Here is a 17,249-nt window from a genome sequence, read left to right on the forward strand (position 1 = left end):
CACATTATGAGAATTTCTATCATTTTATCAGTACGGTATATATTAGAATATAGTTATTATTTTTGATGGAAATTCAACAATCTTTTTTTAGAGGTACTTTGTGGAATCTGGGCTCTTTAGTGACATGGTATTATATAGACTACTTGTTTGCAAAATGAAATAACTGTCTTTTATATCGTCATTGTACTAAAGCCAAAATAAAGTTTTTAAATATTATCTGGACTATTATCAACTTATTAAGTTGACTGTGTATATTCTTTCTGTTAGAAAAATGTTAGATGTATTAACCCAATTATATATATTTTTTTTTAAAGCAGCTTAACAGAGAATAGTGAATTACAACACTTATTTATTACAAAAATAAATATTTTTCCTTAAAGGTGTAATATATAATAAAATAATTACTGTACTAAAGCATAAAATTATCATTATGTTATCAGGGATTTAGGAAAGATGCCAAGTACATTAGCTGATCAACTTGCAGTGTAAGGCTCGTCGCTTGCCATTGTCAGTTTGCTCGTTCCTGTTGCGTGTCCTCAACCTGGCAGCCCGCTTGAGCTTCGAGTCTGTGGAGGAGAGGGCGGGGGAGACAACTCTCCAATATTTTGAATTTGGACTGCAGTACCCATTTTAAATGCTTGATGTCAATGTTAAATATTGCTCCTTTAATGTATAAAATTATTTGCAGATGTATTTGTATTTTTTACTATTTATAACCGAAAATATGGCTATTAATAAAATAATCATGATCGTAATTATCCATGTAAACTGAATGATGCTGACTCACTTCAGGTCACCAACTGGCTCATAGTACACACGAAAATGGTCTTTTGCCTACACCTGCTGGCTAAAATATGTAAAGTCAAAAAATTTAATGAAAAGAGACTGATAGCTCTTAACACATCTGTACTGCTCTTTCACTTTAGTTTAGAACGGCATGAACACAAGAGGAGTGATTCACACAACTATTGTGTGTGTGCACATGCACTGGCAGCCAAAGGTTTGAAATAATGTTTGAGTAGTTGACCCAAAAATTAAATTTCTGTCTTTATTTACTCACCTTTGTGTTACTTCAGACCTGGGATACAAAAGGACAATTTTCCATTTAAATCACCATCATAGTAGTAAATAATCAGTGAATAATGTTTCATACACAAAGATATTGGATGACTTCAGAAGACTAATGAGTCATGAGTCATACTGTATATCTTGAAAATGTAGTTTTCCTCATTAAAATGTATTCAGGTAAAACGATTTTGTATCACTCTTCTTGATATCTTGATATCATAAACACATCTATATATGTGTGCGTGTGTGTGTGTACATTGGCAGCCAAAAGTTTGGAATAATGTACAGATTTTGCTTTTATGGAAATATTTTTTTACTTCTATTCACTAAAGTGGCATTCAGCTGATCACAATGTATAGTCAGGACATTAATAACGTGAAAAATTACTATTACAATTTGAAAAAACTTGAACTACTACAAAGAGTTCTCATTAAAACATCCTCCACGTGCAGCAATGCCATCTTTGCAGATCCTTGGCATTCTAGCTGTCAGTTTGTCCAGATACTCAGGTGACATTTCACCCCACACTTCCTGTAGCACTTGCCATAGATGTGGCTGTCTTGTCAGGCAATTCTCATGCACCTTACGGTCTAGCTGATCCCACAAATCTCAATGGGGTTAAGATCCATAACACTCTTTTCCAATTATCAATGTCTGTGTTTCTTTGCCCACTCTAACCTTTACTTTTAGTTTTTCTTTTTCAAAAGTGCCTTTTTCTTTGCAATTCTTCCCATAAGGCCTACTTATGGGAAGATGGTATAATGGTCTTTACTGTTGTACATGAAACTGGTGTTGAGCAGGTAGAATTCAATGAAGCTGTCAACTGAGGACATGTGAGGCGTCTGTTTCTAGAGACTCTGATGTACTTATCCTCTTGTTTACTTGTATTCCAGATCTCTTTCTGTCCTTGTTAGAGCTAGTTGTTCTTTGTCTTTGAAGACTGTAGTGTACACCTTTTGTATGAAATCTTCTCCTAATATTGACCTTAAGACATGCCAGTCTATTGCGTACTGTGGCACTTCAAAAACAAACACAAAATGAACCTGCTGAAATGGATTTAATGAATAGCTTTCAACTGTGTTTGATATAAATGGCAAGTGATTTTCTAATACCAAATGAGCAATTTAGCATGATTACTCAAGGATAAGGTGTTGGAGTGAGGGCTGCTGGAAATGGGGCCTGTCTAGATTTGATTGACTTTGACTATTTGACTTTTTTCAAATAGTGATGGTGCTGTTTTTTACATCAGTAAAAAAAAGTCCTGACTGTACTTTGTGATCAGTTGAATGCCACTTTGGTGAATTAAAGTACCAATTTCCTTCTGAAACAGCAAAATCTGTACATTATTCCAAACTTTTGGTCACCAGTGTTTTTTAGTTTTTGTTTGATTGTTTGTTTTAAGCTTGATGGGCAGTAACAAATAACACTGGCATCAGTGTAAAACTAGATTTGCATTATGTAAAAAAAAATAATAATAACAAATGATAAAATCAATAGTTCTGACATATTTCTGAAAGAGAACGGCGTGGGATATGCTTGCGACATAAAGCAGTCTAGACACGTTTATAGTATATAACAGAAATGGTATGTTTACAGTATATTAGAGTCCAATAAAACCTCCCCTTGTTAATCTTAGCTGATTCTTGTGAGCTCAACAGTAATCTGTAGCCATTCATGTCCAGATAGATAAAACATGCTTTCTGCATTTACAACAATACCGTTACTGCAGCTTTCCTGTGTGTGCTGAACATGAATCAGTGTCTCTCATTGTCCACCCCCTTTCCATAATAACACACTTTGTCCACTGGTGATCGACTGTCTGTTCAAGATACCAACAGACAAAAAGATGGTTTGTTTTACAGTTAACTGCATCCAGCTTAAATGGTGGTTTCATCTGTCTATATACAAATGATCTGTAATCGTTTACCCTCATGTGATTCCAAATTTGAATGGCTTTTCTGTGGAACACAAGGAGAAATGTTGATGCTGATTTTTTTTTTTTCTTTTTTTTTTTTTTTACATATAATGAAAGTGAATGGGGACTGAGGCTGACAGTCTGGATGGAGGAAAATTTGGATAACTTTTATTTTTGGGTGAACTATCTCTCGAAAAACGTGTTTTACAGGAATTGTGGCATGTAACTGGTTGGTCATCTTCAGCGTGTGTTTCACCATGATGTGTACCTTTGACCCCACTGGACGGACCTTTGTGAAGCTGAAAGCAACCCGCCGCCGTCAGCGTAACCTTACAACATACACTCTCAGGTATATTGTTCAGTGATCATTTTGAGAGTAATGTCTTTAAGTAACTTGTGGTAGTATTCAAAGCAGTTGAACAGCATTTTAGTTCTACCATTAACATTCAAATGCTCAATGGATAGACTGCTATATTGGCCAAACCTATGAATCTGATAATATTTGGCCATTTTTGTCATAGACACTGGCCAATAACAAGGCCCCCTCTGAATGTATTAACAGTTACTTAGTTTAATCATTTTAAACCATGACTTGCACTATACATAAGTAATATTGACATTATATTCATGATGTTAGCCAGAGGGGAACTGGTCCCCAGAGTGAGTCTGGTTTCTCCCAATGTTATTTTTCTCCATTAACCAACATCTTATGGAGTTTTGTGTTCCTTGCCACAGTCGCCTTTGGCTTGCTCACTGGAGTTATTAATACAATTATTATTTAATTACTTATTTTTATGCACGATTAACAATCTTATTTTATCTAATTACACAATGATGACTCATCGACATTACAGTTTCATTTTCTGTTAATGACTGATCTTCTGTAAAGCTGCTTTGAAACTGTGTGTTGTGAAAGGCGCTATACAAATAAAAATGACTTGAATTGACTTGACAGAACTCATAATATTACTCAGCAGAATTCAAACATTCATCATTCACAAAGATTTCCTGCACCCTGAGTATTCGTTTATTAAATATTTGGGCTAATTAAATAATGTTCTCTGCTCAGTTTAAAACATAAAACCATGTTTAAATCAATCTACTGAATATCACAGATCCCCCCCAAAATGAGTGCGGAAAACGTGAAAGAAGTCTGTAGATATCTTTTGTTCTCAAAATCTGAATGATCTCTTTCTTGTTTCTATTCCCAATCTTGATGAACTGATTTATTGGAAAGTAGAGTTCAACTGACCTTGGATTTTGCAGATACAATAACTAAGGTGATGGAAAAGGCAGATAACCAATTAAGTGGCTCACTTTAAAAAAAATTCCAGAATGTTCTTGTAGAGAAAGAAAAGGTTCATAGTCTTTCATTACTATGACATTGGTGCCAGACGGGCTGATTTCAGTTTTTCTGTAACTACTGATCTCCTGGGATTTTCACACACATCAGTCTCTAGAATTTACTCTGAATTGTACCTAAAACAAAAAACATCCAGTGAGCGGCATCTCTCTATCTCACTAGATCAGGTTTAAAGATACATACGAAATTGGAGACACAATGTATTTGCTGACGGAGCATTTATGTTTACTCATATTTTTCTTTGCATGCCTTGGCTTTAATTTAGAACACTTAATTATCTAATAAAAATAACAAAATATGCATTGATATGAGCTGGTATAAGAACTTTGGAATCCCCCAGCTCTGACCACAGTATGCTATGGAGGAGTAAAAGAAAACTATAGGCAACAATCAGCATAGATTTGAGCTGATAACCGATTGTTCCAAAAAGCAACTATTGGCACTGATTGATCGGTAAAACTGATATGTCTGTCTACCTGTATTGGAAAGGCAGATAAATCAGCCGATGTTTGGATATTTTAAAATATTGGCATCAGTAATAAGCTGCCTGCTTTTTGTGTTAATTTCCAAAATCTCATCATGGTATTTTATTATAAGTTGTAGTTTGGTGTCTCTCTCTCTTTCTTTCTCTCTCTCTCTCTCTCTCTCGCTCTCTCTCTCTCTCTCTCTCTCTGGTAGACACAGGCTAGAAGAGGGTCAAGCCAGCAGCTGGAGTAGGAGACTCAAGTTCTTCATGTGCTGCACTAGAGCACAAGATACACAATCTGTAAGACACAAGCACAAACTACAACACAAATGACAGTTACTATGAGGGTGTCTCCTACATACACAACCAATATTCTCAGTTGAATATATTGTTTCCCAGGATGCTTACTCGGAGGTGGCCAGCCTGTTTGCAGAGTTCTTCCGGGATCTGGATATTGTGCCGAGTGACATCATCGCTGGTCTGGTGCTCCTCCGACAGAGACAAAGGGCGAAGAGATCAGCCATTTTGGATCAGGTATAAACAAAGATGTCAACAATGAACTTGCCGTTTCCTTAAGGTGTTTATGCTGCACATGTCGGAATTTCTGTAAATACTCTACGAGTTTCAGACTGATAAGAACTGATAGTGTCTTGGACAAACTCATATTTAAGAGTAGGAAAACTCCAACTTCTTGGGAGAGCTCTTAAATGGTAGCGGCTTCATAGTTAAGGTTGATGTAGCTGCCTAAAACCACCCGTAAAGCTCCGTTCACATGGCAAGCGACACAGAGCAACAAAGCAACAGGATGCCATTCATTTTCAATAAGAACACAGCGTATTCTGGAGACGGTCAACGTTGGTGACAAAATGTTGGCGTGGCAAGCTGCGTTCACACTGCCAGCTACTATGTCGCTGCATGTCGCCAGTGGCTGGCGTTTATGTCGCTAGTGGTGCGTATGGAGAGTCTAAACGGCACTGTTTCTTTACAATTAATATTATTACAATAGCTCTACCATCTTCTCTCTCGTATTGGCTGTCGCTCGCGAAAGTCGCTCTTCATTTGCATAAAGTTAAACATTTCTCAACTTTGTTGTGTCGCTGGACACACCTACATCTGTTCGCCAACAGTCGCCATCGATTGTGTTGCCGGAAGTCGCCAGCTCTCATTGAAAATTGAGATGAGGCCGTTTTGTCACTTGCAGTGTGAATGCAGACAGGTGATGTAAGATCCACCACCATCCCTCTCATTGGCAGTCGCTCACTAGCGACTTCATAGTACAGAGACTAGCATCTCCAAGTGACAATGTCATTCACTCTATGAACAGTGCTTAAGGCCCCGGCACACTCACGGTGAAGTGCGGTTCTTTGCTCCGAGCCAAAAAGAAGTTTGAAACAGCTGAGCAACATCATACTGTTGGTGAACATTAGGGGGAGGCGTATATTAAAACATGAGGATGCTCAAGACTACATGTAAAATATCAACTAATATAACATTAAAATGTGTTATCAATGACTTCATGCCTCATTCTATGAGTAGAACTCACATGAGATCAGTAAAATATACTGTATTAACTATTTGATGATTATTTAAAGTAAAATGTATGCAGTAGATAATGTGTAATTTGTAATGTTTACCTTTTCCATTCATGGTGCTAATCCGCTAACATGCTACGCTGCTATAATGTGCCGGTTACACACTGTTATTGTAATTTATGATGACACTGATACTACTGCAAAAATGGGTGTACAAAAGAGTGTTAATAGGTTGAATACAGACAGAAGAATGATGATAGGCAAATCTTACATTGGGTATATGTGTGAATTGTTTTCGCTGCAGACTAGCAGCATCAAACAACAACAACAACAACGTCAATAGGAACTTGGAGTATTTGAGTAGATTTGATTCCTTCTGTAGACCAATTAAACAAGAAGCAGTAAGATGTTTAGCAGCTGGTCCAATGTTGTGCTGAAAGTTTGCCCAGGAGAGTCTGTGTGAAGGGTCCTTAAAGACTGCTTACAACACACCACCAGCCACCCAATACACCCCAACATCATACCAGCGAGTTTGCACAGCATTACTTTTGATTGGATTCCTTGCTGTCCAAATAGCAAATAAAATGTTTCTTTCTCTTTCAGGCAAACAACGATGTTTTAGCCTTTCTATCTGGGATGCCTGTTACTCGCAACACTAAATACTTGGACCTCAAGAACTCGGTATATAAAAAAAAAGCGTTAAATATCTCTTTGCAATTTGTGTTTTGTGTTGATCATTTGTTTTGAGTGTTTATGCTCTCCTTCTGTTTTCAGGCTGAGATGGCCATGTATAAGGAAGTGTGTTACTACATGTTGTTTGCCATGGCGGCGTATGGCTGGCCCATGTATCTCTTAAAAAAAACAGCATGTGGAATCTGCAGACTTGTCAGCACCTGCTCGTAAGTTAAATAAAAAGCTCCACAGAAGCATTACTTGTTTTCTAACCTGACATGACATGGTAAGTTAGGAGTTTTTGTCCTAACTAGCTTTGATGAGCAATAGGACACTGTGTTGATCGCTTGGTTTCTATTTCTATAGTGTTGCATCGGGTAGCCCGCCCACTGTGAATTCTCATTGGATCAAAATGATTCTCCTCATAACTGTACATTAAACATCAAATGTGTTCGGACTGGGTGTGATTGTGCCGTGTCCTGCAGCAGTTTTGTGTTCAGTGTGGAAAGACAATTTGCTAATCGCTGGCATCTTAACTGGCTAAGACAAGTGTTTTGAGAAAATAATAAGTTACCTAAATTTGGTTTATTTGGTTGAAAGTTCTCTACCTTAGTACTTTTAAAGTTTGCACACAGTAACTTTTTGTTTTTGTCATCTTGGACTTAGTGACACCTAGTGGTGTGGATGCAGCATCATTCAAATTCAATAGTTTTCAGTTAAATTGTATAAATTCACGATCCACAATCAGCCATGATTAATTAAATTCTTGGGACTAAAATTGGATCCCCCATGAGGGGCGCCCCTGCCCCATGTAGAATAAACCAGCTTTTAGAAGGTTACTAATAATCATGATTTTATACGTATGTTTCAAAATTACTGTTAATTTCTTTTGGAGTAAAACTTTTTTTTAATTGGGAAAAAATCCTGAGTGCACCTTTTTAAAGATACCTGCTTCTATATGGGAGAAAATGCTTAATGTAAACACCTCAAACTTTGGCTTTCTCCTTGGATTGCAGTGTCGTTGTTTTGGCAGTAGACAGTGTTTATGACAGGGGAGGTCATTGTTTTAGTGCATTAAGCCACATTAAGCTTTTTACAATGTTCCCAATAACTCAGATTAATGTGGAAGAGATTTGTCACATCTGTGTTGGTTTGAGTTGAACCTGGTTAGGACATTGTTAGCACATCAATGGCATCCATTGGCTTTAATTAATATTCCAGGTTCAATACATGTTAAGCCCAATTGACAGCATTTGTGGCATAATGTTGATTACCACAAAAATGTCAAGGTCACACTTTATTTATAAAGCACATTTCTAATACAACTAATGTATCCCAAGGTGCAGTACAAAGATAAATTCAACAGCAGAAAGTATAAATTAAATAAAACAAAAGCTAAATTAAAACCATTATTTAATACCCTTCAGAATGAGACTCAAAAGCCAGGGTATAAAAGTGAGTCTTCAGGGCTGATTTAAAAGTATAGAGAGTGGGAGCTTATATAATACTCAACGCTAACTTATTCCACTGCCTGGGACCAGCTATCTAGAAGTCACAATCACATTTACATTTTAGGCGTGCCCGAGGTATCTGAAGGGTGGTATCTGAAGGGAGTATAAATGGGCAGATCGAAAATTCCTTGCGGGCTGATGTAAATTCATCAGATCTGATAAGAAGGGGTGTGGCCAGTTAAAGATTTAATAATAGAACAAATAATAGAACCTTCAAATGGATCCTGTAATTGATGGGTAACCAGTGAAGAGAGGCCAGAATAGGAGTAATACTGTCGCTATTTCTGATGCCAGTCGGTAATCTTGCAGCAGCATTCTGTACCAACTGCAAATGGTACAGAATGTCAAAGACTACTCCAAGATTTTCTGCATAAGGGTGCTCTGAAGAAACCCCTCATATAGTTAGAAATTCAAGGGGTGGTGCTAAGAGAACCAAAAACAACAATTTCAGTTTTGCTCTCATTTAGATGGAGAAAGTCCAATCCAACATTTTACATCCTAAAGACACTATTAATATTTGCAGAGGAGCCATCATCAGGATGCGGTGGAAGGTACAGCTGTGTGTCGTTGGCGTAGCAATGATAAGAAATATGATATTTCTTAAAAATAGAACCAAAGGTAACATGTACAATAAAAATAAAATGGGGCTTAAAATGGAACCTTGAGGCAGGCCACTGGAGTAAGGGGCAGGGGGAGATGAGTAGTTACCTATACTAACTGCCAGAGACCTGTCTGAAAGATAGGAGGTAAACCAATGTAAGGCTTTGCCACTAATGCCACCCTCCTGCTTTAGACAATCTAAAAGGATGCAATGATGAACTGTATCGAACGCCGCAGTTCGATCATGCCAAATTAAAATGAGCTACCAGAGTCCAACATGAGCAAAAGGTCATTTGTCACTATAAGAAGAGCGGTTTCTGTACTATGATGGGGTCTAAACCCAAATTGGAAAGCTGTGAAAAGACATTCTTCTCAAGAACTTTCGATAAAGTCATTTTAGAGATAGGTCGAATGTTGTTGAAGTTGGTAGGATCAAGATTTGGCTTCTTAAGAAAAGGCTGAATCACTGCGTGCTTAAGGTAGGAAAGAACAACGCCAGTGCTAAACAAGCCATTCATAATGGCCAAAACAGATGGCCCAATCGAGCCTAGCACATCTCTAAAAAGCCATGTGGTCATAATATCCAAAGGTGAGGTAGTGGGTTTCATCTTTCATTAGCTTAGAGAGAGAGATATAGGGGTAAAATTGTTTAACTGAGCAGAATAAGATGTTTGAATAGAAGGATCATGGCTATTACTAGGAATACAGGAATGCAGAACAGTTACCTTGCTCTGGATATGAAGTAACCTTGGGATTAATTACTTTGTCCAAAGTATGACACAGAACTATTGAGTTATTTGAGTGTTTTTTTTTAGAAATTAAGAGCTGATAGATGGACTGACTGTTCTTTAAGATCTCGTAGGATACTTGTAACTTGACGTTTTTTCCATTTGTGTTCAGCTTTCTGGCGTTCCTGTTTAAGGGCTCGTGTATGGTTATTAGAGACTTGGTTCTAAAAGGGGCAATAGAGTATTTTGACTTATCCCTTTAAAAAAAAAAAAAAAAGCATAAATCTGGGTAACAGTGAGGCACTTGCAATGGAAATCAATGGGGCAATCCGTAAACATTAAAATACTCACTGTTTCAAAATTATAGCCACAAGACATAAACAACATCTGTGTTAACATGTTTTTTGTGTGATAAAATCACTTTGTAACCATTTCTGTGTAAAGTTATAGCCAATTTTACAACTTTATTCCCATGACGACATAACACTATAAGCCGTAAAACCTTAAATTGCAGTAGAACTGCAATAATGTACTTTTTTTTTTTTTCTCCCCAATTTTATATGCCCAATTTCCAATGTGCTCTACATCCTCGTTGTGGCGTAGTGACTCGCCTCCATCCAGGTGGTGGAGGACGAATCTCATTTGCCTCTGCATCTGAGACCATCAATCAGCGCATCTCATCACGTGGCTTGTTGAACGCGTTACCGCGGAAACATAGCGCATGTGGAGGCTCCGCTCTTTTCTCCGTGGCATCCACGCACAATTCGCCACGCGCCCCACCGAGAGCGAGAACCACATTATAGTGACCACAAGGAGGTTACCCATGTAACTCTACCATCCCTAGCAACTGGGCCAATTTGGTTGCTTTGGAGACCTGGCTGGAGTCACTCAGCATGCCCTGCCTTGAAGTGGCTCCCATTCACTTCACTTCCATTTTAATTGCCTCACTGAAACATCGATTTTTCTTTTCCCTTTTTTTTTTTTAATGGAGGATTTTTATTTTTGTGCTAATCAACATTATGCCACAAATGCTGTCGATTGAGCTTAACTTGTGTTGAACCCAGAATATTCCTTTAACTCCCTATTTATTTCTCTCTCTTTTTTCTCAGTTGTAATGCGTCAGTTTCAGGGTCTCGTCTCTCTCAGTCAGTCACTGTTGAGGAGGATAACTGCTGTGGTTGTAACGTTCTCGCCATCCGACGGCATTTTCTGGACCGAGATCTTAAAGAAGTCCAAATTGTCTACACATCCTGCCATGATGCGGTATGACTCCTGTTCTGTAACTCTAACCGTTGACTCAAAACCCTGAGGTAGAAATGTAATGCTGTCTTGTTCGATAAATATTTGTTTATTAATAAGTCATTGAAGCCTATAACTGATGCAATAAATGTGAGACGTGATTAAATTTGCTGTCCATATTTTGGTCTGATTTGTAGGTTTATGAGACGCCCTTCTTTGTGGCAGTGGATCATGCCAAGAAAAAAGTGGTAATCAGCATCAGAGGGACGTTGTCCCCCAAGGTGAATTTTACACTTAAGCACATACTTGTTCTTACTGAGGTCAGGATTCACCATATTTTCACAATATTCACGATTAATAGTGATATTTAAATGTAAATTTTACTTTATTTTGTAGTAAAAAAAACTATTTGATTATTACACAGCTCTGGACCTCTTGATTCGGTTTGGTCAACCTGCAGGCATATATTTATATTATGTCATGGTTGAATGCTTGATTCTGATTGGTTGACAGATGTTCCAGGGTGTTGATTTGGTTTTTAATTATCTGCACCACTATGAAATAGTTTGAGGTTTGATTACCATGTTACAATTCAATATTACTTAAAAGTAAATTACTAAAATATTGATCGGTTTCAAATTTTTTATGAAAAGCTGAATGGGACTACTCTCCAACCAAGTTGTTGCATCAGCTTAAAACTAGTTAAAGAGGCTTGGGTGACATTTTCAAGCTGGTAATATTGGTTTGGGATGTTTCTAAGCAAGGTGATCATTTGGTGGCATAAGAAAGCAGTTCTACACAAGAGAGACAAATATCTGAAAAATGTTTGAGATACACATGTGCATTTGATAATTGTGGTAGGAGAATTATTGACTACAGACATTATTAAAGTTTAGTTTCATGGTTCATGTATCACTCCTTGGTCTCTTTCTTTCCACATAATAACATAATTTTAACTCAAATCATTTTTTCATGTCCATTGATTTATTTATTTGGTTATCATTGGGCTGATGTACAGTGAGCTGGTCATTATCATAAAATAACCCTGATAGTTTTGCAAAATTGACCAGCAGGCCTTATATTAGCCCTTGCATTGATCTTTGGTTCACACTCTTTCCCTCTCACTCTTAGGATGCTTTAACGGATCTCACTGGGGATTCGGAGCGTTTGCCGTTAGAGGAACAGCATGGAACATGGCTTGGACATAAGGTTCTACGTACATGCATGTAGACACATGCATATTCAGAGGATACTGTACATGTCGACAGATATGAACATGAAAAATTCCTATCTGTGAATCTTTATTTTATAGGGAATGGTTTATTCTGCTGAATACATAAAGAAGAAACTAGAGCAAGAGATGATTCTCTCTCAAGCATTTGGGAGAGATTTGGTAAGTGGAAATCTTTCTTGCTTCAAACGTGATTTGGGCGATTCTGTGTATTTTGCCATAATTTTGTTTATAAATGTAATTTATTGTGACTGCTTATAACACCAAAAATTTTAGCATGCAAACATGATATTTAAAAAAAAGAAATTAAATTAGAGCAACCTCATTAGAGCGCATGTTAATGTAGAAACGTTTTGATCTGTTGACATTAAAAGCTTAACTTTTAGCTTATTAAATAATTTTTAATGAACATTTTTATTTATTTTTATATACATTTAATAATAACTTGCTTGCCTAATTGTAAAAATGTAATCAAACACATAGCCGTCAATTTTCTGATTAGGGTTTGTTCTAAATTCTAAAACTATTACAATTCAGAATTTTTTTTATTTTCATAATTTACTCCCACTCATGCCATCCTAGATGTGTATGGCTTTCTTCCCTATGCTGATCACAAACAAAAATTTTTAGAAGAATATCTCTGCTCTGTTGGTCGGTCACCAGAACCTTTGGAGACCCAAAAAGCACATAAAAGCGATTTGACAGATCTGGGTGAGAAAGTAGAAATGTATTGTTAAAAGTACTTCATATTGATCTGTGGTGTGACCCACACCTATCATATTGCTTCTGAAGATATGGATTTAAACACTGGAGTCTTATTGATTACTTTTATGCTGCCTTTATGAGCTTTTTGAAGCTTCAAAGTTTTGGCCACCATTCACGTGCATTAAATGGACCAACAGAGCTGAAATATTCAGCTAAATGTTTTCATTTGTGTTCTGCGGAAGAAAAAAAGGCACACACATCAGGGATAGCTTGAGGGTGAGTAAATGCTGAGAGATTTAAAAAAAAAAAATTATTATAAGAAATTTAATTATTTCTCTGATTTAATCTCAATTTAAATGTTCATAGTCCAAAAATCCTTTTCGGTGCTATAAACACAGTACTTAATCCTGTTGTCACCTTACTCCTCAACCCCTGCTGCCTGTGGGAGAAAAAATAAGGTTTTCATTAACAAAATGATGTTATAAGACCTGGCATCTCGCCCTCTCCACTAGACTTTACTGAGGTAACTTCAATTTCATATTATTCAGTCAAATGTGACTGTACAACTCAACTTGATGTAATTTGAAGCCTGCTTCCTGTTCTATGGATGTTGTTCCTCCACGTCGTCTTGTGGAAGCAGTAGACACTATTCGTTTACTTTCTAAAGTTCTGGAGAAGTTTGTTTTGAATAAAAATGAAATTTTAGACTAATATCAGTCCGGCTTCAGAGGAAGACACAGCACTGAGTCTGATCTCCTGAAAGTAACGAATGATTTGTTATTAAATTTGAACTCTGAATTGTGCCATTCTAGTTTTGCTAGATCTCAGTGCGGCCTTTGACACGCTCGACCACACCATCCTTCTGAAGCATTTACAGCAGTGGGTTGGAATTCGGGGTAGTGCACTTAATTGGTTTGACCCTCTTACCTCAAAATTAGAACCTTTTCAGTTGAGATTGGAAACTTTTCTGCATCAATTACCTGTGGAGTACCTCAAGGCTCCATTTTAGGCCCAGTTCTATTTTCTTTATATATATGCTTCCTTTTAGGCGCTATCATTCACAAACTCACCATCTCATATCATTGCTATGCAGATGACACTCAATTCTATCTTCCGATAGAATCACATGATGTCTCTGCCTTACAATCTTTGTTTGATTGTCTTGAGGACATTAGAAGTTGGATGGCAGCCAACTTTCTACAGTTAAACAAATTGAAGACAGGAGTCCTAGTTTAAGGCCTTCCTAATTCTATTACAATGGAAACCAGAGCAAGCAAAAGCTCTCTCACGTCTTCAGCTGGTTCAAAACGATGCTGCTAGGCTTCTGACTGGTACCAGAAAAAGAGAAGGTATGCAGTGCTGGCTTCTCTTCACTGGCTTCCTGTCCAATGCAGGATCCAGTTCAAAGTTGTAATGTTTGTTTACAAGTGGTTGCATGGTCTAGCACCTGAATACATTTCAGAGTTCATTTCTCTGCATCAATCACATAGACCTGTTCCCAGATCAAGATTAAAATTGAAGGGTGATCGAGCCTTTTCAGTTGCAGCACCAAGGCTTTGGAATAAGTTGCCTTTTCATATAAAGTATGCTCCAGCTCTTGATGATTTTAAATCAGGTCTTAAAACGCACTTGCTTGTTTTAGCATTTGATACTTTGCAATTGCAACATTATTACTTTTACTGTTTTGTGTATTTGTTTTTATCTCCTTTTGTGAATTGTTGTTCTGGAATTCTTGTAATGCATGCCTTACTTTTTAAATAGTTTCATTGTACAGCACTTTGGCCAAAGGTCTGTTTGTATACAGATCGTGTTAGATGACTCAGAGTTGGTGATCATGTTCGTGTATGTGCTTGTGTTTCAGGGTAAAGGAACGATGCACTATGGGCTGGTGATTGTGGGTCACTCTCTGGGTGCCGGAACGGCCGCCATCCTGTCCTTCCTCCTCCGGCCGCAGTATCCTTCACTGTGCTGTTACGCATACTCTCCTCCTGGTGGACTCCTCAGGTCAGTGTGACCTCTGATTGGGCCTACACTGCATTTATTAACAAAGTGCAAGATAACTCTGTGTGTTTAGCAGTCACTGAGGCATGATAACATTCATTAAGCCTCATGTGCAGAGATGAACTGATGTGTTAAAGGGATAGTACACCCAAAAATGGCAATTCCGTTGTCATTTACTCGACATCATGTCATTTCAATCCAGTATTATGTTCGGTCTTCCACGTAACTCAAATGAGATGTTACAAAGAATGTCAGAGCTAGTGTTTTCCATACCCTCACAAAGCCATCAATAGTGCTTTAGAAGACTTGAGTTATACAGTATGTTCTACTTCAGTGATACTTTTATGGTAAATTTGTGCCTTTTTGGAGCTTGACGGTATAAAGCGCCATCTACTTTTGTTGTATAGAAAAGAGCAGACGTTCTGACTAGCATCTCATTTTGTGTTTCATTGAAAACAAAAATCAGGTATTGGAATGATGGAGGTGAGTACATGAAATTGAAAAGATAGAAGGACTGACTGTCACTTTCATTTAGTTTTTCCATCTTTTCTGTTACACATCATTTACAATGCAAACCAGACCACAACTTGAACCTCCAGGATTCACTGTGGTAACTTTAGAAGGGGAGTTAAAGGGGTCATGGCATGCCTTGTTAATTATTTTAAAATGTTCCTTGAGGTTCACTATTTTTGTGAATTTATTTTGCACAAAACAGTCATGTAAAACACAATCATTTTCCACCCTCATTCGGACCCTCGCACTGTTTTGGTACTGCTGCTCCTTTAAGACTTGACAGTAAACACCCACTGTTATGATTGGCCAGCTCTCTTCTTGCCCTATCACTGCTCACCGCTACTGGACGGGGCTATGGAAGTAATAAGATAAATCAGGCATTAATGTGTTAACTGTGGTATTCAGACAACAAAATAAACCATACAGTCACATTCCTGAGAATGAGAGCTTTCATTTGATATATGACTTGCCTATTAACGTGCTATGTGAAAGACTTTTATATTCGTAGTAATATTGTACTCCATTACCTCTAGGGGGCGCTAATTTGCGAAAAATCTTTTAAGGCCTTTTGTTATTTTGTGTAACATAAATGCAAAAGTGATGGACTCTGAAAAGTCCAGATTCTAAGCTTTCAAACGATTCCTCACATACCTGATTTATGTATACGGGAAAGTTTTTCGCGATACAGCGCCCCCCTTTGAACCCACCTGCCTGTGGCAATCTACCATCTTAAAGAATTCTCTCTTCAATCAAAGAAATCATTTTAAGATTGAAGAGTTTCAATTTCATAACACAATTCCATCAAATTGTATTGAATGATCTTTAATAAAATACAATAAATATTTTAAGGTTAATTTAATTTAGATAAATATTACACAATTTAATATGATGGAATTTTGAAATGAAATTGAAATGCGTAATTCTTAAAAATAGGCTCAAATATTTCTTGACTGTTGATACCACAGACCCATTTGTTTGCATTTGCATCTACCTAAATTCATGAACTTAAAGGTGACCTATTATGCAAAATTTACTTTTACATGGTGTTTGAACATAAATGTGTGTTGGCAGTGTGTGTACACAACCACCTTATAATGATAAAAATCCACCCAGTCCTTTTTTTTTAATCCCCATTAATCATAAGCACGGTCTCAGAACAAGCCGTTCCAAGATTATGTACAAAGTGACATCACTTTGTACTGGCCCTGCCCACAACTGTTGACGGACACTGCCGACGGACGTGTGTGTGTGTGTGTGTGTGTGTGTGTGTGTGTGTGTGTGTGTGTGTGTGTGTGTGTGTGTGTGTGTGTGTGTGTGTGTGTGTGTGTGTGTGTGTGTGTGTGTGTGTGTGTGTGTGTGTGTGTGTGTGTGTGTGTGTGTGTGTGTGTGTGAGCGTGAGCGTGTATTTATCACTTTGTGGGGACCAAATGTCCCCATAAGGATAGTAAAACCCGAAATTTTTGACCTTGTGGGGACATTTTGTCAGTCCCCATGAGGAAAACAGCTTATAAATCATACTAAATTATGTTTTTGAAAATGTAAAAATGCAGAAAGTTTTCTGTGAGGGTTAGGTTTAGGGGTAGGGTTAGGTTTAGGGGATAGAATATAAAGTTTGTACAGTATAAAAACCATTATGTCTATGGAAAGTCCCCATAAAACATGGAAACACAACGTGTGTGTGTGTGTGTGTGTGTGTGTGTTGTTT

At 37.5% G+C, this 17,249-nt stretch overlaps 1 protein-coding gene across 2 annotated transcripts in view; it reads left to right on the forward strand.

Moving 5' to 3' along the window:
* The window catches only part of LOC127647237 (diacylglycerol lipase-alpha-like), a 69,037-nt gene that overhangs the window by 35,194 nt on the left and 16,594 nt on the right, over positions 1-17,249 (forward strand). For both annotated transcript variants that reach the window (XM_052131380.1, XM_052131387.1), the window contains exons 5-14: positions 3,194-3,332; positions 5,025-5,112; positions 5,212-5,346; positions 6,948-7,025; positions 7,119-7,243; positions 10,965-11,118; positions 11,292-11,375; positions 12,226-12,303; positions 12,407-12,487; positions 14,892-15,034. In XM_052131380.1, the coding sequence (XP_051987340.1) occupies positions 3,194-3,332; positions 5,025-5,112; positions 5,212-5,346; positions 6,948-7,025; positions 7,119-7,243; positions 10,965-11,118; positions 11,292-11,375; positions 12,226-12,303; positions 12,407-12,487; positions 14,892-15,034 (1,105 nt within the window). The remainder of the gene's footprint in view (positions 1-3,193; positions 3,333-5,024; positions 5,113-5,211; positions 5,347-6,947; positions 7,026-7,118; positions 7,244-10,964; positions 11,119-11,291; positions 11,376-12,225; positions 12,304-12,406; positions 12,488-14,891; positions 15,035-17,249) is intronic.

Source organism: Xyrauchen texanus, chromosome 1 (assembly GCF_025860055.1).
Source record: "Xyrauchen texanus isolate HMW12.3.18 chromosome 1, RBS_HiC_50CHRs, whole genome shotgun sequence".
In the NCBI taxonomy this organism is placed as follows: domain Eukaryota; kingdom Metazoa; phylum Chordata; class Actinopteri; order Cypriniformes; family Catostomidae; genus Xyrauchen; species Xyrauchen texanus.